This window comes from Fundulus heteroclitus, chromosome 3 (genome assembly GCF_011125445.2).
Source record: "Fundulus heteroclitus isolate FHET01 chromosome 3, MU-UCD_Fhet_4.1, whole genome shotgun sequence".
NCBI classification, from domain to species: Eukaryota; Metazoa; Chordata; class Actinopteri; order Cyprinodontiformes; family Fundulidae; genus Fundulus; species Fundulus heteroclitus.
In genome coordinates, this window is record NC_046363.1 from 29,345,592 (window position 1) to 29,368,772 (window position 23,181).

Here is a 23,181-nt window from a genome sequence, read left to right on the forward strand (position 1 = left end):
AGGAAAGGATGAGGAGAAAATGTAATAACAGCTCGTTTAATGGGGTTAGGCCGGCAGAGTGAGGGGCAATGAACTGGTGTGTCAGGAAGAGGCGGGGTCACACAGAAACCAAAGAGGAGAGGAAGGGGGGGGGGAGAGAGAAAGACAACAGAGCTGCAAATTTGCTTTCACGGTTTGACGGCTTTATTGAATGTGAAAATATTTACAGAGAAAACAATCTGCCTATCACACGTACACATTCGCTCATACTCTCTCTGTCCATATGCTCCCTCCTCTTCCTCCCAGACTAGCGCTCAGTCTGTCACTTCGCCCACCCCCATCCCTCCGTCTCCCACCCTCTCGTTTCCCGCTGATGGCTGCAGGCCGTGGCGTCCCGGGCTTCACTGGAGAACGCAGCGTAGCCACGAGCCGGATGCTCCGTCCTCAGCAGCTCCGGGGCGGGCGCCTCCTCCTCCTCCTCCTCCTCCGTCCTCATTATCCCCGTAATCTGAATTTTCACAGGGCTTTTCATTAGGGATTTGTCGCCACATGCGTCTTCTGAAAACGTTCGCTTCTGCGATTACTCATTTAAAACTTGTGCGTCAGAGGGCGGGACATTCTAAAACGCTTAACGTGAAAAACGCTTAACGTGAAAAAACTTAACGTAGTTTAATGTACCTAATCAACGATCAATGATCACCAAATTTCTCTTCATATTGTGTTCGATATTTTTATAGTTTTATGTGCTTATGAAGAGCAATATGAGAGAGAAATTTGGTGATCACCGAACGTTGTTTAGGTACATTAAACCACGTTAAGTTTTTTTCATATAGCCAGCCTCTATTAAATACTTAATGTCATATAACGTCCATAATAATTGGACTTTGGTTTTGATTTTTTGATAGTCTCATGTACTTATGAGGAGCAATATATGAGAGAAATTTGGTGATCACTGAGCGTTGTTTAGTTGCATTGAATTGCGTTAAGCTTTTTCCTTTGCCTCAATGAGGCAGAAACGCTTAATGTTAGATAATGTCCATAATAATTGGACTTTGGGTTCGACATTTTGACAGTTTTATGTGCTTATTAGAAGCAATATGAAAGAGAAATCTGGTGATCATTGATCGTTGATTAGGTACATTAAACCACGTTAAGCCTTTTTCTCGCCATAGGCGCCAATGAAGAAGAAAACGTTAATGTGAGAAATCTTCTATAATCGTTGGATTTTGGTTTATTTTTTTTTTTTGACAGGCTTAAGTCTTCATGACAAGATATGGCCATGCGAAATTTGGTGATGATTCCTCGTTGTTTTCCTACCTTAAGCCACGTTAAGCTTTTTCACGTTAAGCGTTTTAGAACGTCCCTCAGAGGGCGAGAGCGTGAGGAAGTGTGGGGGAAAAAAAACAAAAACGTGAGGTGTGACTGAGCGTACCGTCGCTCTCCTCGTCCTCCTCGGTGTCCCCCTCTGACTCCAGCAGCGTCGAGTCCATCCGACTGTCTCTCTTCACTGTGACGTCGCTCCTGTAACATTTAGACGCCCGGATTAACTGAACGCGCCGCGTTTAACAGAGGAGTTGCACACAGTTAAACCTATTAGCGCGCATTAAATCCTTGTACAGCCTCAAAATTACATTCGTCTGACCCAGATGGGGTCTGCTGGAGAGGGTCCCTGCATCCTCTTGTCGAGTTAAGGGCCTTGCAAAAGTATTCCCACCGCATTTCGTCGGGCTTTTATATGACAGAGCAATACAGAGAAACACCCTGAGGGTGAAAGAAATTGATATACGAGATGCAATATTTTTCCTGATGAAAATCTGAGAAGTCGTATTCAAAACACTGCATGTGGAGAAAAGCTTCACGTCTAGAACAACAACACAACCTCCCTACGGTGAAACAAAGTAGGGGCAGCCTTGTGCTGGTGGGAAACATTTTTTCCCCCGTATGGGCAGAGAAGCTAAATCCAGATCAGTCCTGGAGGAAACCTGTAAGCGTCTGCAAAAACACTCTAAGTCTGGGTGTGAGGTTCACCTCCCAGCAGGACAACAATGAATGTACAGAAGCGCTGAAATGGGAAAGCTTGAGGTCAATAGACAAATTCCTGTGTTGGAACGGTCTAGTCAAAGTCCAGACCAAATTTCAATTGAGAACCTGGGATGAGAACGGAGAGTTGATGTTCTCCATCGACTGTGACTGAGCTGGAGCTGTTTTGCAGAGAATAATGGGTTAAAGGCCTCAGTCTGCGGACCTGAAGCTGAACCTGCAGCGGACGTCAAGGAGGCAGAAATCAAACCCATGGTGCAGGTTTCAAAGGGGACCCATTATGCTTCATTTTAAACATCAGGATAGGTCTATGAGCTTCACAAAACATGTTCATTACATTTCTTTTTTGCACAAAATCCTTCCCAAATAATGAGATTTCCCGTCCCCAGTTTCACCCTCCTTTCAAAACGAGATGTTTTTTAGGTCTCCATCACTTTTATGCAAAAAAGCTGTAGCTGGCCACGCCTCCCCCAACTCAATGTTTACACTTTACACACAAGAAAATGGCTGCAAACAGATGCACCACGGTGAAGTCATACATCTAAGCACCAGCAAGCGGTTTCTGAATGGTACGTTTCTACCAGTAGCCTATTGGTGGGCACGTGCGTACCAGAGCGGTTACCTGACTCCGCCAGATAGATTTGCTCCGCATATCCATCTGGAAACCTTCCGTTGAAGTAATTTTGGGAAGGGGCGAAAATACTGGTTAGCTGATTGGCCTATGTTGGTGATAGACGGGCCAAATGAACCAATCAGATTCTCAACACAACCACAAGCCAAGCTACTCTTGCTGCTGCAGGTAAAGGCTCGTTAGCTCAGCAAATAAATACTCTGTAATTCCGATAAAACTTGCTCGATAGCCACGCTAACGCTAGTTTCATCGTCTGAAGCCGCCATGTTCTTTAGACTGAACTGTCGCTCCTCGTTGCGTCACACCTCAACCCGCCTCAAAGCCAACGCTGATTGGACGTTCGTTTGGTGAACGGCTCCAAATTTTCTTTAACGGAGAGTAGCCAGACTGATCTGCGAGTGAAACCTTGAAAGCTCGCGAGATCAGGATGGTCTCACGAGGCTGTGTTAGGAAAATATATAATCATTTATATGATAATAGTGTATTTTAAAGTTATACAGATTTAACCTTTAACACAGTAACCTGGGATGAGGAGTTCTTTGCAGAAAACAATGGCTGCATTCAGGATTCAGTAACGGTACCAGGTGCAGGACAGCACGGGAGATTATATATGAGGGAGTGTAGAATAGCTAACGGTTTTTAAAACTTTCCCATGGGTTTTTAATGTTATCCTAGTGAACTCCCAGGAACAGGGTAAGGCCGTCATTTACAACTAATAGCCGAACTGTCAGGAAGCGCAAATCTGCTGGAGACTGGATGTCTCCAAAGGGGGGTTAGCCCAACCCCCTCAGAAGTCCCGGAGGGGTTAAAAAGACGTGTTTTGGGTTTGTCGGGATAAAATAGGCTGTGCGCGTCGCTGATAGGTCCGTAAGTGTTGTCTCCCAATTTTGGAATTCCAAATTGTAATAAATATATTTATGTTTTAAGTGTTTGGTCTCTGATCATTGTTTCAGATACAGGAGTTTAGTTGACCTTTTTTTGTTGCTCTCAAACATCCATGTCGTACTGTTAGCTTAGCATGTAGCACGGTTTGGCATTTCGTTTTCCTTGTCTGCCTGACTGGGAAAGTTCCTCCAAACAACACTTTTTTTGTTTATCTTGTCTGTAAAGAGGGTTTCGTGTTTTCTTCTGGCTGTATTTTACATGTTAGCTGACTTTAAGCTCATTATTTGGGTCAGGTGAGCGGCTGCAGGTAGGCCAATTTCACCCAAACAGCCACTGTACCACGCATACGGCGGTAAAACAAGCTGATGAAGTGGGCGGAGCTCCGCTGGGGCTGCTGGGTGAGGGCTGTGTCTGCCACTCGTGACGTAATAATCAGGAGGTTTTTGAAACAGCTTATTTTTCAGACACCTACAGAACATTTACTTCTTGCAGAAAATACTTGGAACTGTTTCTAGAAGCAGTAGAGACCCGAATCGTACAAAAACATGCAAGAAATGGATAATTAGTTTTAGGTCCCCTTTTGTCACAGATTGCAAACCATGTATAATTTTCCTTCCAATTTAATTGGTTGGTTTATGACATAAAATCCCAATAAACCACAATGAAGCTTGGTAAAATGTTTGAAGGGTGTGATTTTTTTTTTTTTTTTTTTTTGCAGAGCATCGTAACTTTGCCCATTTTTGGTTAATTTTCCTGTCTTGATACAAAACCATTCCTCAAAATGTACAACCGATTTTTAACACAATGAATAACCACAGGCTGTTACAACAATATTAAATAAACATCAGGGAACCAAAGTTTTTTTTTTTTTTTTTTTTTTTTTAAATCAGTCACGTATTTTCCCTAATAAGTAAATGCTCTGCAAATTACAGGGTCCAATCTCGGCATTAAGTTTTCCATCAGCTGTACAATGCCTATCCATAAAGGTTTGAGAGCTGCATGAGAAGGCATGTTTTTGTAGTTTACATTATGGTAATATTTCCTTCAGTTTTGCATAAAATAATCAGTGCAAAAAGCAGTTTGATTCCTTCAATGGTTCGGTTCAGATATTCGGATTGGTGCCTTTTTCCTAAATAAGACATGAAGTAAGTTCTGCAAAAAAAGTAATTTCCCGTACCCCCTTTTTCTTCCCATACTTTTCATTGTATAAATCCCAGGGTGAGAAATAATTGGATTTCAACACTTTCCGGCATCCCAAATCCTTCCTGTGAAATAAATGTAACTGAAGCCATTTTTGTAATCTTTACTTCTAATATCGATCAAGAGTGTCAATTAACGTTTAATTTGTGACTCAGCATGAATTCCTGTGTCTCCGTGAGATACACACGACATCACAAAGAGGCTCATTTCTATTAGTCGCTCTTCAAAACGGGAAAGACAAGAGAAATACAAAGATTAAAAGAACTGAAACTGTGACAGACAAGACTGGACAGGGACCCAAAAAAAAAAAAAAACACACCCAATGCTAAATTTTTAGTGTATCTGCAGCAAAGATGTAGCCTCGTGAGACCATCCTGATCTCGCGAGCTTTCAAGGTTTCACTCGCAGATCAGTCTGGCTACTCTCCGTTAAAGAAAATTTGGAGCCGTTCACCAAACGAACGTCCAATCAGCGTTGGCTTTGAGGCGGGTTGAGGTGTGACGCAACGAGAAGATCGACAGTTCAGTCTAAAGAACATGGTGGCTTCAGCCGATGAAACTAGCGTTAGCGTGGCTATCGAGCAAGTTTTATCGGAATTACAGAGTATTTCTTTGCTGAGCTAACGAGCCTTTACCTGCAGCAGCAAGAGTAGCTTGGCTTGTGGTTGTGTTTTCGTCGTCGCTCTGTTACGAGCAACAACGAATCTGATTGGTTCATTTGGCCCGTCTATCACCAACATAGGCCAATCAGCTAACCAGTATTTTCGCCCCTTCCCAAAGTTACTTCAACGGAAGGTTTCCAGATGGATATGCGGAGCAAATCCATCTGGCGGAGTCAGGTAAGCAAAGATGCGCCCCTCGGCGTCTCAGTGACAACCATTTATTTTATTTTGTACATATCTCTCACAGGATGCCCCTCTGCGGCGGTGTTGCGGGCTAAGTCTGCATCTGTGATACCAGGGACCCGGGTGTGAATCCCCGTTGCGTCAGGAGGGACATCCAGAGTAAAAATTCTGCCAAGTCTGTGTGCGAGCAGTAATAACCTGCTGTGTGGACCCCCTGAGTGAGGGAGCAGCCGAATGGACCCACAGCACACGTCTCTATCAGGGCTGCCATCGATCGTGGAGGCAGCTGCATGTTTAGAAACCCACCTCTGCTTCCCAGAACTGGGGAGCTGCTCCCATACGACGAGGTCACGGCCCCCGATCACCCAACGGTGGTCCCCGCTGCCGGTCGTCCACGCCGCGAAGCAGAGGATCCTGGGAGCGTCGGGCCAGGTCAGGGAGGCCAAGTAGCGGCACTGCGGCAGAGAGAACACTGCAGGGGAGGATTAAAGGATTGGAGGTCAACAGAGGAGCGCAGAGTGGATTCGATTTAGACTTTAGTCCTTATTGTGTGTTTTCACGCTCAGAGCGGAGAGAGGACCTTCTGGCTGCGCACGCTTTAATCTTCGACTCACAGTTAAGGGAGCTGTCTCCGTTCGCCAGGTCGTAGCAGGAGCCAATTAGGAGGCCCCCGGTCTGGTGGACACAATCTGTCACGCCGGTGACGCTGCTGTGATTGGTCAGCCTGGATATCACTCCTAGGGGGGGGGGGACAGTCAACCAGATGTTGCTTTGAAAAGGATTATGAAGATTTCCCCCCGAACATCTGTGGCCGATCCCCACTCCAGAGCTCACCTGTCCTCCAGTGTAGGATCTTGATGGAGGCGCGGCCGTAAGCCAGGAACAGCCGGTCTCCGCGCGGGCTGAGCTTCAGACGGCCGTCCGGCCCCCCGCTGAGGCCCGTCACCCGGCTGCTCCAGTGGTGCAGCAGCTTCAGGGGGTCTCGCTCCGAACACCGGTTCTCCCACACAGACACCCCCCCCTCAGCCGAGCCGCTGAACACCAGAGGACCCTGAGACTGCGGAGGGCACCAGAGACGTGGTTGTCATGGTGATTTGAGTCCTTACCCCCTCTGCGTATGCGTGTGTGTGTGTGTGTGTGTGTGTGTGTGTGTGTGTGTGTGTGTGTGTGTGTGTCAGGCGAAGATTGCATGTATGTTTGTGGAAATGGAATTAAAGTGAATATTTTAAGATGTTTTTCGTGCCGCTGCTGGTTATAAATGGATTGTGTGCTTTGCATGAGAAACAACAAAGAGGGTGACAATGCTTTAGGCGTATTATGATGTCTGCAAATTGAAAAAAAAAAATGTGCATATGCAGCTCTGCGTTTCATTTTTCATAAAATCCTCTTTTTTTTTTTTTTGCTTAAAGAAAAAAACAAACAGTGCGCTCTAAAATTGGACTAGCTCCACGGCCAGCATCTCAGTGAACCTCTTTATCTCCGTTTGAAAACAATGAATCAGGAAAAGCCTGTATGGGATTGGAGGTTTTGGAACATACCAGCTTGGTTTATTTGGGATTTTATGCAAATTAGCCATCATAAGTTCTAAATATATTGAAGCCAGCCTTAAAAGCATGTTTTAGTCTTGTCATTACACATTAAATATGCAATCGGTTTGAACGTCATTAAGGCGTGGGAGTGTGCCAGCCTAAAAAAAAAAAAAAAAAAAGGAATCTGATGATCTGAAAGCATTTAACACAGTAAATCACAATAACCTAACCTCCATCTCTATAAAATATTCTGTCTAAAATAACCTTATGTAGGTTTGATTCACATCTAGAAGTTTGCTGGAGCTGATGTAATTAGGGTTTGTCTCAGAAAATTTGAGGAACTCAACAGGGAACTGTTTTAGGTTCCTTCGTGTTTAGTTTGTATAGTACAGGATTTCAGGAGAACTATGTAGATTTTAGTTTATGACCTAAATGCATTATGAAGGATCAATTATTTTTCATTTTGTTAACTTAAGTTAATACATTTTATTTTAACCAATAAACATAACTGTAAATGTATTTACATTGATTGTTTTTCAGCTCTGGCATGTTAGTCAAGTGTTTTTTATGCCTCTTGAACCCGACTTTGCCTTCCTACTGTGACAACACGTTTGAGTCAACTGTTGAATTCCCTGTTTTTAAGTCAAATCTTGTTAAATATTCTATTTTCACATGGAAAGGTGGATAGCATAACAATAATGTTTCCATTTTTATTGTCTAAAGATACAACATGGATGGTTTCAGAAGCAGGTTTGTACAAAAAGCTAAATGTCAAAGGAAAGATTCTAACCCCTAACCCTACAGCTAATAAAACCCTAAATAAAAACATTATTTGAATATACGACAAATAAAAGAAGGGATTTTAGAACAGAAACACTGTTATGGTCTAAGAAATCATGGGGAAAACTGTGGGTAGTTGTAAACATCTTCCACAAGGAGGACAAGCCACAAAAAGCTAATAGTGGCTAAAAACTAGCTAAAAGCTAAGTGGAATAAAAAAAGGCGTGGGAGAAAAAGGCACCGAGCCAAACAAGAATAACGCCACCCTTTGAGAGGATTGTGGATGAAAGACCATTCAAGAGTTTGTGGGACATTCACAAGACACGGACACACACAGACGTGTCCTGGACAGCCGTCACCTTCCTTCTGTTTCAGCCACACCTGAACCAGAGACACCAAAGCCACCTGAGCTGATGTTCAGTGGTCAAAAGTTCCCTTTTCAGATTAAACAAAAAATGGCATTTAATTTGGAAATCAATGTCGAGGAGTCTGAAGAGTAGGACAGAAAGGGTGGAGAGATTGCTCCAGTGTGGAGTTTCCACGGTCAGTGATGACTTGAGGTTAAATGTCATTACTGTGTGTAATTTAGTGATAAAAATCTTTATGTAACTTGTCCTGATGAAACAAATTATAATTTTGTTTTAACATGTGTAAAGTGCCTTGAGATGACATGTTGAGAATTAATGCTATATAAATAACATTTTATTGAATATATGTTACATTATCAAATGTGTTATTCTAAGGACAGTATTTGTATTTATGGGGCTATAATGGACATGACGTCACAGCCATAAAGTTACCTGAAAAGACTACAAGAAGCTGGTCATAGTCTTTTACCATCGCATTTATTGTTATCATAATAAATAATAATACCACAATATATCATTATAAAATTTAAAGTCCTTATTGACCACCGCTACCCAAACCCCTCAGAGAAACTATGACATGTTGTCAAGAAGAAGAATGACGCAGACAAGCTAAAGGCCGCTATTAAAGCAACCTGGGCTTCTTCTGTACAGTATATGCACATAGTTTTCAGTAGACAAAAATATGTGCAATAAAACCTGATTTTTAATGTTTTTCTTTCATTCTTTCATTCTTTTATGCATTTATTTTTTTGCATGCCCTGTCTTGGCATTTCAGGCATTCCATATGGGGAAGCTGGCTGCTAGGGCAGTTTTGCTCTACAAAACGGATTTAAAGACGGTATCCTCGTTATGTGATTGAGTTTAATAAATCAAGACCACATCCAGCAGCAAATTAGGCTCGCCACTTTACTGTAATAGTAACCCGCGTTCGTACTTAGTTTCTTTTTAATTGAAAGGCCCAATCAGGGACCGGGAGGGCAAATTAGTCGGCGGCCAGACGGCCTACATGTGGCGGGGCATCGGCTGGTTTTTCACGTTGACTTTCTGCTGTCCGCCAACAAATAAACAGGACTTACCTGAATGGAGGTGACTGCTTCCTGGTGAGCGTTGACTGACTGGCAGTTCTGGAAAGTGTGCCAGCTCCAGGCTTGAACTTTACCCCCGTCTGCAGGGTGACAGAGTGTGAGGTTAACGTGTGAAGACAGACGGCCGGCCGGCAGTCATTATCGCCGGCCACAGCTGACACACCTGAGCCAGACAGCCGAACGCGCGGCGCTACAGTAACTAGTTGGCAGATGATGCCACCGAGACGGACTCTTGGTAGACACGCAAACACAAACTTGGGGTGAAATTGTGCACATGTGTCAATGGAAACAGACCAATTATTCCCTCCACTGTGTCGCTTGCACTCTGTGGCCTCGCAGGAACACACCTGAACCGGTGATGATGTAGCCGTCCCCCTCGGGCGCAAAGCAGAGCGCAGTCACCGCGTTGAACGTGTAGACGGACTTAACACACTGCCCTGGGGAGGTAACAGCAAAATGCAGTTTAATTGACAAGATACGGGCCCGTTATATTAAAGCAACCATGTCTGAGCGCGCACATGTGTCGGTGTGGTAATCTTACCGATGCTCAGCGCCCAGATCTTCACACAGCAGTCTGCTGAGCCGCTCAAAATAAACCTCTCTTTCTCAGACAGGGACAGGGACCGGGCTGGAGAGACGGCAGAGACGGACAGGGGAGGACACGGCAGAGAACTCAGACAAACCAAGAAACTAGTCTTAAATATACAAAACTGCACACAACTTTGAAAGCAACCTTGTTTCTTTGTTTTTGTCAGCTTTAAAGTGATTTTGAATTTCATCCAGATGATCTTCGAGACAGTCTGTCAGCATTTAAAATGTTTTCCTTCAATTCTGGCCGTTCCATTAGTTGTACCTGACCATTTAACACAGCAACGTACCAAAGGGTCAAAAGCAAAGGTTTGAGAGAAATTCAGAAACCCTGGAGCAAGAAGGCCACATTCCAAGATACCAAACAGGTTGAAACAACATAAACAAACAAGGGATGACTCAAGACCAGGGATATATCGACATTAACATTGGTATCGGCCAACATTACTCATTTCTTAACATATCAGTATCGGTCCGATAAGTAAAACTGGGCCGGTATTAACAACCGATCTTTATTTCCATCTAGTTGCCCTTTGTGCCTGTGTTTTAAGAGGGGGAGGGGAGGCGGTTGGTCATGCAGTTTTTGTGCGGTCATGTGAAAGTGACAGTCGTGCATTGCAGCCAGGATTGTGGGGTTTTTGAATGAAGCAGAGATGCAATGCCAGCACTGTGGTAGTTTTCCACGGTGTCAAAAGAAGACATACGAAAAGCAGTGTGTAAAGGCCACTACATACTCCACAATAACAGTTTTCTTTCTCGTATTTAGGGTGGGAAGAAAACGAGAAAAAAGTTCTGCCCAGAGACGAGGCTGGGAGAACAAAATGATGTCATTCACTGCGGGAGCGAGGAAAAACGTCTAATTTCTCGTGGAGTGGAGTATGGAGCGGCCGTAGTATAGACTATAATTTACATTCAGTAACTTACTGAATACTCCACAATAAGGGATGCCTCTGTGCAGTGCCTGGGAAGCGTTCTGGGGTTAAGGGTCTTGCTCAGGGACCCAGAGTGCAGGCGCTAGGGATCGAACTGGGTACTTGCATCCTTCTCTGAGTGCAAGTGCCCTGCTCTAACCACTCAGCCAACACTCCCCATACACAGAGCCGCAGCTCGGTGTATGGCAATTTGGGGTTAAGTGCCTTGCCCAAGGGCACATTGAGATGAGGCAAGGGGAAGCTGGAATGGAACCCACAACCTTCTGATTGTCAGACGACTACTCAACCCATCAAGCCACAGTCGCCCCTAAGTCCCCCTGAGTCTGGTTCTGCTGGAAGTCTTCCTTCCCGTTAAAGGGGAGTTTTCCTCTCCACTGTTACTTCATGCATGCATCAGTATGAGGGATTGCTGCAAAGCCATGGACAATGCAGACAACTCTCCCTGTAGCTCTACGGTTCTTCAAGAGAAGTGAATGCTGCTTGTCAAGACTTTAGGGAATCTACTGGGTTTCCTTAGAGAGGAAACTTTTTGACCAATCTGTATAATATGACTGAATTTTGACTTTGAAAAGTGCCTTGAGATGACATGTTTCATGAATTGGCGCTATATAAATAAAATTGAATTGAATTCAGTTATCATAGTTCTCAGTTATTCCAAAACTGTACAAACCTTGACCATCACAAAAACCTAAATGTGCATGCGAACACACACATCGGTAAATATCAGCTATCGGACATAATATCGGACATAGATATCGGCCCAAATTTTCATATCGGTGCACCGTACTGCAGATGAGTGTAAAAGAGAGAAATCGCAAGAAGTAGACAGAGAGGCACGTTTGTACATAGGAGAAAATAAGCTCATTAACGGAGTAACTGCTGTAGGACTGGGCTGCACTTCCACGCCGAGTGCTTTAAGCTGGAGAACCGGGGGGAAAAGGGAGGGGAGCCAGCGAATCGAATGATGGAAGGCTGCCTGCTTCAGACAGACAGTGAACTCTCCAAAGTGTCTATTGAGGTTATTTCTCCGTGGAGTTGATCTGATGAACTGCTCCTATAATTACCAGGCCGCAGGATACGGGCATTACTCAGCCGCAGTCGGCCCACATGTGTATCTACTCACCCAGCCGCCTGCAATACTCGGGGGGAGGTGCCGACAGGCAGGTGACTCCGCCGGCGTGACCCCCCAGGTTCTTCTGCTCTGTTGCTGTGGGAACGTGCCACACCTTCACCGTCGTGTCTCGACTTAGACGGCGGCGCGATTAGGAGGGAACGCGGGAATAGGAGTTAGGAGAGGGAAGACACAAAGTCAACGACGTAAATTTACAAGAGACTGGGACGGGAAAACACATGTGCAGCAATGAAGGCGAGCGTGAGCGCCTATTAGGAGATAAATTGGGTGGAATGCTCACTTTGCCCATCCATTATGCAAATGGCGTGCTGCTTTACCTTCCAGAAACCACCAGGTTGTCAACAGCAACCACGCTGGTAACTATGTCGTTGTGACCCTCCAGCAGCCTCAAGCGAAACCTCGCCTTCTCCCAGGACGCTTTGAGGGATGAAAACTCTGCTTCTGCAAAAGGAAATGATTTGTGCAATTAGCAGTGTTGACTCATCAGCACCCTGCCTTGTTAATCTACAGTACACGACTCCTCAGTATGGATTAGTGCGATGCTGCTGCTGCTGCATGCTGCAAAGCGTGGGGCTAAATTAGCTCCGTGGATGCGAAACGTGGGCCCTGTCTTCAGGGAAGCACAACTCAGCCTGTTGGTTTTAATCCTGGCTGCCACACGAGCTTGTTAGGACTCCTCGGGGGGGTGCACACGTGCATAAACTGGTTTTAGATGGTAATCGAAAATTAGGGCACTGCTTTGCTCTTTTAACTCCCTGAGCGAAAGGGTAAGGACGGTGAATGCTGCTAAGTAGCCCACCTTCCTGTTGCCGTAGCTGTTCTGGAGAGCCGTCTCTGCTCTGAGGCGACACCTTAGACGGCTCCGTCCCGTCCTGCGGCCCCCCCGTCTCCGCTGCGTTTCCCCCCGCAGCCCTCTGCCTGGCAGCCAGCGCTGGCGCTCCTGTAGCGTTGGACTCCGTTTCTCCCTTAAGGATCTTGGAGGCTGGAGGCGTTTGTGATGGAAGGGTCTCCGGGGCATCGTCCCTGTGCCAGAGCAGAAAGCAAGAGCTGAATAAATAATGAAGATGAAAACTGCACAGAGCGACCTCTGTGACAACAAGTCTACCTGTAAAGGATCATTTGTTGTACCTTTTGTATTCGTATCTCTTGTCAAATTGACCGTTTTGTCATAATAAAACCACTAACTTCAGTGTGTTGTATGCAGATTTTATGTGAGAAGCCAACACAGTGTAGTGCACAGTTGACAAAGGAAAAACGATGCAGGATTTTCAGCATTTAGTGCAAATAAAAACCCAAAAGTGATGCATCCATTTGTATTATTTTGTATTTGTGCACTTTGTAGAACCACCTTTCACTGAAACTGAAGCTGCAGGACTTCTAAGGGAACATGTTGCCCCTTTCAACAGCTCAGTCTACGGCAGATTGGACAGAGGAGCCTCTGTGAACATCAACTTTCATGTCTCGTCACAGATTCTCAATTGGTTTCGGATCTTGACTTTGACTAGGCCGTTCAAATACGTAAATGTGCTTTGCTCTAAACCAGGCACCCTGCAACCTGCAGCACTAAGCAGTGTTTTGGTCAAATTAATAATTCAGAGTCCACAAACAACATTGCTGATCTTTTTGAGCATGTAATAGTATAATAAAACCAAAACAATGGGCTTTTTCATCCATCCATCCATTTCTATCCCTTGTGGGGTCGTGAGGGGTGCTGGTGCCTATCTCCAGATGTCAATGTGCACACACTCACACCTATGGACAATTTAGAGAGGCCAATTAACCTAATAATCATGTTTTTTGGACTGTGGGAGGAAGCCGGAGTACCCGGAGAGAACCCACGCATGCACAGGGAGAACATGCAACCTCCATGCAGAAAGACCCAGGGCAAGGGTAGGACTTGAACCCAGGACCTTCTTGCTGTTTTTTCAACATTTCAAGAATGAAAGAAGTGCGGTCATTTTCTAAAAGTTATGAATTTTACAACCCAAAAACTTGTTAAGCTTATTTTTTCTTCAAGTGTAGGTTTTGTGGCTCAATACGTTTTTAACAGGAATGAGGCGAATACTGCTCTTTGGTCAGTAATGGCCCCTAATCTAGATCTGCACCTCAGGTCTTCTGCACTCTATGACACGGGGGGGGGGGGGGGGGGGGGGGGGGTACCAGGTACCCCCAAAGGACCACATGTGGTGCCCTCGAGCCTGTTTGAAAATAGCACAACCATTCAGTGAGCTGCAACTAAAATGTTATTTTATGCTGTTGCTCTTCCTTTGTTTATCACACTTGCATTTAAGTAATTTATAAATTACATTATCTAAGCACAAAATGTGTTTATTTTACGTAAAGTTAAGCCTCTTCTACTTCAAAGGTCAGTACTGGTCGCCCTTCGTTTCTTTAGCTTTGGGTTCTGCCATACTGTTTTGATTTTCACACGATGGACCGAGCAGAGCTCTGGGAAATGTTCAAAGCTTGGGATGCTGTGACAAATGTACGCCACACTTTTCAGGATTTTATTTGAAAATAATAATAATTAAAAAAAAAAACAGAACTCTTTACAGCTATGCACGACTCTTTGTTGGTCTATCAAGTAAAAGCTCAATTGAATATGTTTAAATCTGTGGTTGGAACCTAACAAAATGTGGAAAAAAATTCAAAGTGCTTCTTTAGTGTTTCTTTATAAGAAAGTGTTTCTTTATAGTGTTTATTTATTCTTTATAAGAATGGATATTTGGTGTTCTATTCGGTGTATGATACTAATTTACATCTGATGATTAACGAGGCGAAGGACTCAAACAGGGAGCATGACATCAGTGATGTTTACATGACGCACCACAAACATGAGGAAGTTCCCTTTTTCCAAAAGCACAAGAGGATTTGACCTCCAGTGTGTTTGGATAGACATACAATATAGATCAAAGGCTTCAAAGTGAATGTTGTTGCTTTTGAAAAATGATGCTTCTCTCCATATGTACCCCACTACACACACACACACACACACACACACACACACACACACACACACACACACACACACACACCCACGGGTACCTCTCCCTCTCTTCCTTACACTTGTCTTTTCATCTTCTCCTTATTTCCGTCTCCCACAATCCCAGGAGTTTGCTGCGGGCCAGAAAGCTGCAGCTGAAGCTCAGCCAATCTGGAGCGCAGCTCCGCCTTCCTGGAGATCTGACAGGAAAAAAGTCAAGAGATTGGTAGTAAGAGCGAGCTGCTAAATCCACGAGTTGCTTACATCCTGTTTGTATGCACAACCGGATCGCTCGGTCTGTCTCCGTCTATTAGGCTGCAGCTGAGAACATACGCTGTCTGACTGTGGGCTTTGAAATATGCATGCCTGAATAAGTTAGATGTCAAGTGTACATCAAGTGTCTGTTTTCCCTGTTAAATTCGGCACACTTGGACAACTTTACACGCCGCATCACACTGCCAAGAGCTACTCTGCATCTGAAAACAACTGGAAATCTCTTGTGGTTTGATGCTGCTGATGGCAGCGTGGCTCTTTTTTTTTTTTTTTTTCTACGTGAGGTGGCAAACGTCATCATTTTAATTGGCTGTAAAAAGACAAGGCATTTCCAGTGCAGGCCACAAATCATCAGACCTGGGGTGAGCTGAACTGTGGGAAATGGGCCTGCACACGTTCCTATAAGGGGACAAATTCAAATATTACCTCTGTTTGTGGTTGATAGGATGAGTTGATTACAATGAGTTGATTGGAAATAACTAATTTTAGCTTCTCAGCTCTGATTGCTGATCAATCGTTCAAGTACTGAAAAATCAAAAGCTGTTCCTAATCCTTAAATGCATCAAAACGAAGCTCTCCCACCTTTTTTAGTGAATAAATGCATCAACCAACAGTGTGGATGGTTCTGTGAGCAAGCATTTGTTCCTTTCAGTTTTTTCTGTTGCTTTTTGTGTGACACCTAAATGTTTTAGATCATTAAACTAATTCAAATACAAAGATAACCTGAGCAGGATTGAGCAAAAATAACCAGCCTGACCAGACTTGCTGCTGTGCTTCAGATCGTTGTCCTGCTGTCGAAATCAAACGAGCGATAGCTTAAGGTTATAAACCGATGGCCAGATGCTCTGCATGCACACTGCAAAAACGGAACTAAAAATAAGTAAAATGTTCTTAAAATTAGCGTATTTATCCTTGAGTTGAGCAGCTAAATAAGACGGGTTGCCAATTTAATAAGATTTTTGCACTTAAAATAGGAACAACTCATCTCCATCATCCTATTTCAAGTGCAGGATGTCTAATTATCTTATTTTAGGAGTCAAAATACGCATTCCATTTCTCCACAGGGCATTTTCCCCAAAATTATCAAGAGGTTATTTTGTTTGTTTCTGGGTTCATTTGTGGCCTTCAAGATGAGTCAGCAAAATTGCACCAGGATGTTTTGCTTTTCTCTGCTTTTTGACCTACTTTATGTTGTCTGACAGGTTCTATTTAAGTGATTTTACTGATTCTACGGGTCAGGCATTATTCCTGCCTGGGTGATGTTAGTGAAACTGAACCAAACAACATGGTTAGCCACAGTAAATTCCCCCTTTGACAAGAGGGGCAATTACTTTTTCACATAGAGCCAGGTTGGTTTGGATTTTTTTTTTGTCTTAATAATGAATCTGCATTTTGTATTTAATCTTATCTTTGTCTGATATTAAAATGTGTTTGATGAACTGAAACATTTATGCGTGGAAAAACAAACCAAAAGCAGAAAAAAAATGCTGTTTCGCAATGCTGCACCTTTTTTTTTTACTTGAAAATGCTTTTGATGCTTTCTTTAACTTTCTGCTGGAGTCTATCAAAGAAACTTTTGTGCACTCTTCCCTTTTGTGAGCTGTCATAAAAAACAGCCGAAGAAAAACTTCACAACTGGCAGCTAAGATCCAAAATCCTGAACTAGGAATCAGCCCGGAGAAGACTGTGCAGCTCTAGTTGCTGGCAGTGCTGTAGCATGCAATATCCGCAGACAGTAAAAACTCAAACACACCTGTGATAGAAGTCATTCTTTGTGGGCCCCGGAGGTTTGAAAATGCCTCAATCAGTGACTGCTTCACATTTGCAGGGGGAGAAGGTATGCCACAGTAAATTTTAGAATCAATTTATCCAGCCTCCGCATCTTTACATCCTCCCCACTCTCGTGCTACATTCACTGAACCACCAGAGATGAGAACAAAAACCTTTTTTTTTTTTTGCAATTTCTCCTCACATCAATGTTAACTGCAAAAAAAAAAAAAAAAAACCTGACATTACCTTTTTTTTTTTTCTTAACTTGAGTTCAGGAAAGAAATAATTTAATAATACTTTCACAACTTTATATCCCAACCAGAAAATTAGAAATAACAGCCACTGTTTGAGCCAGAGCAATACCCGGCTTATTTGCACCAATTTAATCCTCTTTTGTTAAAACGTATATATTCATATCCACAACAAAAATATTTCTATTTACCTTTTTGTATTTTGTACCTAAAATGTCTTCATTCAGAGCAAAATTCCTTGCCGTATGAAGCTATAACCACACTAGGTAAATATTTCAAAATGGGTTAATCAATAACAGCTAATTATTTTCTACATAAATGATGGATTTTAAGTTTCTTGAAATCATTATGTCTCGGCCAATATTAGCTGTGTACGTGTACAAATACTTTGTAAGATTTCTCACCGTAAAAAGACATGAGCGAAGCTGGCACTATTCATTTTCACGACTATTTCATTTTCAATTTTTTCACAGACTAACATGTTTATAATGTTGATTTCAGCTATTTTTATATCAGCGTGTGGCATCGTCACTTGATTAAAAAAGCAATACAATGTAACAAACTGGTGATACTTCTACTTTATGGTTGTCATTGAGACCTTTAGGGTTGTAAAATTGATTGACTGGCATTCCAATTATAATTCTTCATATTTATTTCCGTCACTTTTTGTTAGAAAGTTGGACATTATTACACATAAGGCAGAATTATCACCTTGTTTACAACATCAATCAAAATGAAAACTCAGGAGTTTTGCAAAAGTAAAGTTCTTACTCATGAACAAAATGCAAATAAGTCACAGCTTTAGTCAAAAGGAGCGATGTTTTGCTCTCAGCTGTAGAAAAGCAGTGGTGCATAAAAACATGAAAGGGTGTTACTCATTAAAAAATAAACAAATGAAATTACTTAATGTGCATTAAAAGCAAATGCTGGATTCAAATTAGATTCCATAACTTTTTCTCAAAAGGAAATACAATTTCTAGCTCTATAAAATAGGGCTGGGCAATATTTCAAGATTTTAAAAATATTAAGATTTTTTTTAAAGGTGACATAAGATGAGACTATTGTTTATATCGAGATGGTCTATGTTGTGTGAGAATTATACTTTTACGTTTTCCAGTAGGTTATTTTTCAGGTGTTTCTCATATTTAACTAAAGCAGTTTGATAAAGAAAATGTGCCTGTGAGACATTTTGGATAAAGCTTTGATTCAGAGATGTCTCTTTATAACTAATTTAGGAAAAGAAAAACATTTTCAGAGAAATATTGTATATTGCCATTTGGCCAATGAATATCTAGATATTAGTTTTGGCCCATATCGCCCAGCCCTACTGTATAATAAGCACAAATGTATCTTAATTGTCACATCTAAAAGGAATTACTGATGAAACGCTGGGATTTTTAAAACAGGATCACAGGTTCTGCCACATGGGAAGAAATTAAACTTCAAGGAGATTCTTTATCTCACCTGTTCAGAAAATGCATTGAATAGAGAACGTCAGTCGGTCCCTTGTTTCCAAAAGCACAGACCTTCAGGTGTGCAAAATAGGCAATATTAATTGAAGCAACTGTTACTTTTAATTTGGACAGATCTCTTTTTTTTTTTTTTTTTAGGTCTCTTAAACTAAGCAACCATTACCAAATGCAATAAAGTAATTATTTTGTAATATTGAGCTTTGCAAGAAGAAAAGCTATCACAAAGAAGACAGATGCTCCAACAACAGAGGGTTATTAGGATATTAAAATAGCATTTTTGTTGCTTAAAAGATAATTTTCTCTTTGAAATACAATGAAAGGAAGTTTGAAGAAATCTGGAAGGGATGGAAATAATTTAGAGCCCAAAGAGGCACTTCTTCTTTGATAATGCTTTCTTTTTAAATTCAAATTCAGCACTACCGTCTGCCTTTCCGCTTCTCATTTGTTATCTTATTTATTTTATTCTACTTACAGGGCAAAAAGTAAACTATGGACAACCCTTGAACTTTTTTTTACATGCGTGATTTTACAAATATCTTACAAATCAAGATCTGAAAAGTGCGGTGTGTTCATTTGTCCCCTCGGAAACTGTTCTGTTTCTGGTCTCAGAGGTTTGCCAGGAAACATCAGTGAACAAACAACATCATGGAGACCAATGAGCAAACTAGACAGGTCAGGGAGATGCAGTTCAAAGACGGGTTGGGCAATAAAACATTAACCCAAGCTTTAAACACCCAACAGAGCACTGTTGACTCCAACATCTGGAAATCAAAAATAGTGTGTCACGCAACTGCAAACCTTTCAAGATGCGTACGTCCACCTAAACCAACAGATTTGACAAAGAAGAGAGTTTATCAGAGGGGCATCCAAGAGGCCCGTGTTAAGTCTTGAGAAGCTGCAGAAATCCACGGCTTAGATACACCAGAATCTGTTGATAAGACAATTACTGTCCGTGCACTCCACAAATCTGGCAGAAGAAAGACATTGTTGCAAGGCAGCCATAAGAAGTCCTGTGTGAAATTTGCCACCAGCCTTTTAAGGAAGACGACGCTCTGGACCGACAAGGCCAAAACTGAACTTTTGTTCCCACCGTGAAACACAATAGCGGCAGCATCCTTTTTCTTCAGCAAATACAGGGAATTTGGTCAAAGTTTGGGAAATGAATGGATGTAGATACAAGCCAATCCTGGAGGAAAACCTGTTAAAGGGCTGCATAAGATATGAGACTGGAAGTACAGCTACTAGCAGGACCACGGCCCTTAGCATACAGCCAGAGCTACAATAGAATAGTTTAGACCAAAGCATGCCCATATGTCGGTGTCCATTCAAAGTCCAGACCTAAACAGAATCGAGAATTTTAAAAAAACTTAAAAACGGTTCAGACACTTTCCACCCAATCAGACAGAACTTGAACTATTTTGCAAAGAAGAATGGACAAAAAGCTTAGTTGCTAACTGTGTAGCGCTGGAGGAAACATACCTCAAAAGGCCTTGCAGCTGCGGCTGCATTGTAAGGGGGCTGACGCAAGGGGGCTTTATACAAAAGTCTCTGTCACTGCTGAAAACAAGCATCTTCACATCATGCAGGCTCCACAATAACTTTCTTCTGGCATCACAATTATGCACTACGTGTTGGACTATCACATAAAATCCAATAAATACAAATGCCTTTGCATGATACCGTACACTCTCGTCTCTGGAATTTGTAATAAATGCCAGTCAGGTCAATGTCTCCCATAAAAAAATCCACTGTAAAGTGATTTGTGGACCAGAATGAGACATTATGAACGTATAGAGCTTGTGTTTTGGTTGGTTCAGGGTCTCGTAGCTGTAACCTTCACCCTGTATGTATTTATCCTCCCAATTAGGAGCTCCAGGAGCAGCTCGGTAAAGGTAAATCCGTGTTGTAGGGCACCTCATTTTCCCCAAGCACTTATATTGTGACCTTTAACAAGAACAGACTTTGCTGAAGCTCCTGGTAATTATTTACCCTGATGCGCTCTGTTTAACGTATGATCATCTGATCTGCTCCAATCCTTGGGCAAAAAAAAAATAAATAAAAATCTGTCAAATTATTCATAGCACTATTATTAATTCATGTTGATCACTGTGTTAATGAAGTCAACACTGTTATTTCAGGAAAAACACGCATTTGTAATCATTTCTGCAGCCCAGAAACCCCATTTAAACCTTCATCCTTAGAAAGTGCGGCATCTGTAATCCATAAACTGGTGTTTTTCTCTCAATCCTAAACCCACCGCAGACCTGAGCTTAGTTTCTAATTTTGAAGGAATCCATCTGTCCTGTCATGCTAATCTCTTCTCTCATCTGAGGGAAATCTACTTGTACTTTAATAAAGTCAAACATGGGAGATTCGGGTGAACACGAAAAGCCAGGCGAAGTGTTTCTGTACCTTAAACTTCTCCTCTGGGGTCAGACTGATTTTTATTTCCAGATTTTCAATCTGCCTTAACTTCTTCTGCAGCTTCCTCACTTCCCCCATTTGAAGCTCTAACGGTGTCTACGGCCCTGCAGGTCGGCCGAGGTTGTAAAAAAAAAAAAGTGAAACTACGTGTTCAGAAATTCTCACATGAACAATATATGTCTGAGATGAAAACAACGCCTCAGACAAATCTGAAGGATTAGCGCTCCGCTCTGTCCAGGAGACGTGTCGCCGGATGTTGACGTTCCGGTGAAGAACGGATAACTGTCCCTACAGCGACACCCAGTGGCCAGCAGATGCAGGAGCAGACTCCCATAAAAAACAACAGATATACAGATAAAAATTTAATAAAATGTTTATTTATTCATGTTTATTATTTATTTATTGCGTTCACAGCAAACAAACAAATTAACAGTTTAAAATAAATGCATATATATGATATGAGATATGATGTAAAACAGAAAATTGCACTATTTTTCTCGGGAATTTTTTTTATAGACATATAGAAAAAAGATTTGCAATGAGTTGTTCCTTTACACCTTAGTTGATAATTAGTCAACAGTTGGATAGTAAGCAAGCAATACCACAGTGAAAGTAAAAATAAGATTTAGGCACCCTTTCTGGATGGATCAGATTGAATGTGGCTGCAAACGCTGCAGCAGCTCCGCAAAAACTGGCAAGCCTGGTAAAGATCAATTCGTTTTAATTTTTAGACCACTCATCGTGTAAAACAACAGCAAAACAAAGTACTTTACATCAAGGCAGCGCAAAGTAACAGCAATATCGACAAAGAGCTAATGAGCAAAACATGGGACAAGAAGTACCTGGAAATGTATAGTGAATTTTGCTGAATATAATAAGGAGGGAAAAGCAGAGGTTGGCCTAAAAATCCTAACAAGAGTGATAAAAAGCAAATACAAAACAATGAAAGGGTCCGATAGAAATTTTAAATAATAAATATAATAAACAACAAAACTAAACTTAAAACAAATTAGAATTTAAGAGAAAAGGCTAGCAACCAAAAGTAAGCTGATTTAGCTAAGCCACAAAGATACAGCTTGAGTTTTTCTTTTAAACAACAGCAGCCTCATTTGCTTTCAGGGCTTCAGGGAGCCTGTTCCACAGGCGAGAGCTGTAATAACAATACAGTGATTCACCGAAGGTTATTTTTCTTACTTTATGAATTTGCAAAAAGCTTTATCTCTCCTAGACCTGTGTGTTTTTTCTGATAAAAGGAGTTCTGATAAAATAAGATTAGCACAAAACCTTCAAAGTAAATACTTATAGAAATATTGACCCCCACAAGATGCTACTTTTTGCTGCAAATTTCCAAAGCTCACTGTTTTTTTTTTTTGATCCGCCACATTGTCTGTGCCAAGGCACAGTCATGTTTGTCACATCCAGTTGTTGTAACTTTTTTTAAGTATTGCCCTAGCTTTAAACATGGGCAAACTCAAACTAATAACTATATAGACTTTTTCCTGACTAATGAAGATTAACATGCATTTACCTAATTAATGTTTTCCTGTCATTCTGTTTAAAAGAGTGTCCAGAGAAACAGGTAGTACATTGTTGATTAAATGTTAGCAGACACTCTGACCAACTTAAAAAAGGTGTAAATATAAAAATGAATACTTAAGCTAAATTTATTTCACATTATTGTAGGTTTGCTAAAGAAAAAACTACATTTAATTAATTCTTTTTGATTATTTGTCTTCAGTCAGGAAATGCTCAAACTACAGGTAGGTTTTTCCCAGCGTTTTCACTGTGTGATAATACTACTAGAATACAAAATTTATGGCTTTTCTTATCTGTACCAGGTTTGCCAATGTGAGGAGGATTCTGTAAAAAAGCCATGTCTGAAAAAAATAAAGCCATGTCTAAAATCTTTTAACAACGGGGTTAATGGATTAATAAATCAAAAAGCAACAGACTAAAAAGTTAAGATGTTTGTTAAAGAAATATATTAAGACATCCTAGAAACCTTTATATTTTAC

At 41.8% G+C, this 23,181-nt stretch overlaps 1 protein-coding gene across 2 annotated transcripts; it reads right to left on the reverse strand.

The window, feature by feature from the left end:
* Positions 1-160: 160 nt before the first annotated feature.
* Positions 161-21,432, reverse strand: si:ch211-154o6.3 (uncharacterized protein LOC563854 homolog). Of its 2 annotated transcripts, XM_036135154.1 has the most exons (14): positions 21,155-21,242; positions 18,735-18,796; positions 15,058-15,176; positions 12,793-13,016; positions 12,311-12,434; positions 11,985-12,106; positions 9,883-9,969; positions 9,689-9,778; positions 9,333-9,421; positions 6,414-6,636; positions 6,194-6,316; positions 5,886-6,051; positions 1,412-1,500; positions 161-487 (listed from the first exon to the last, which is right to left on the reverse strand). In XM_036135154.1, exons 3-14 carry the CDS (start codon positions 15,069-15,071, stop codon positions 381-383), a joined length of 1,458 nt encoding a protein of 485 aa, XP_035991047.1. In that variant the 5' UTR covers positions 15,072-15,176; positions 18,735-18,796; positions 21,155-21,242; the 3' UTR covers positions 161-380. The 2 variants fall into 2 exon arrangements, with proteins under 2 accessions (XP_035991047.1, XP_035991046.1); XM_036135153.1 differs by lacking the exon at positions 18,735-18,796 and having other exon boundaries at positions 21,155-21,432.
* Positions 21,433-23,181: the final 1,749 nt, after the last annotated feature.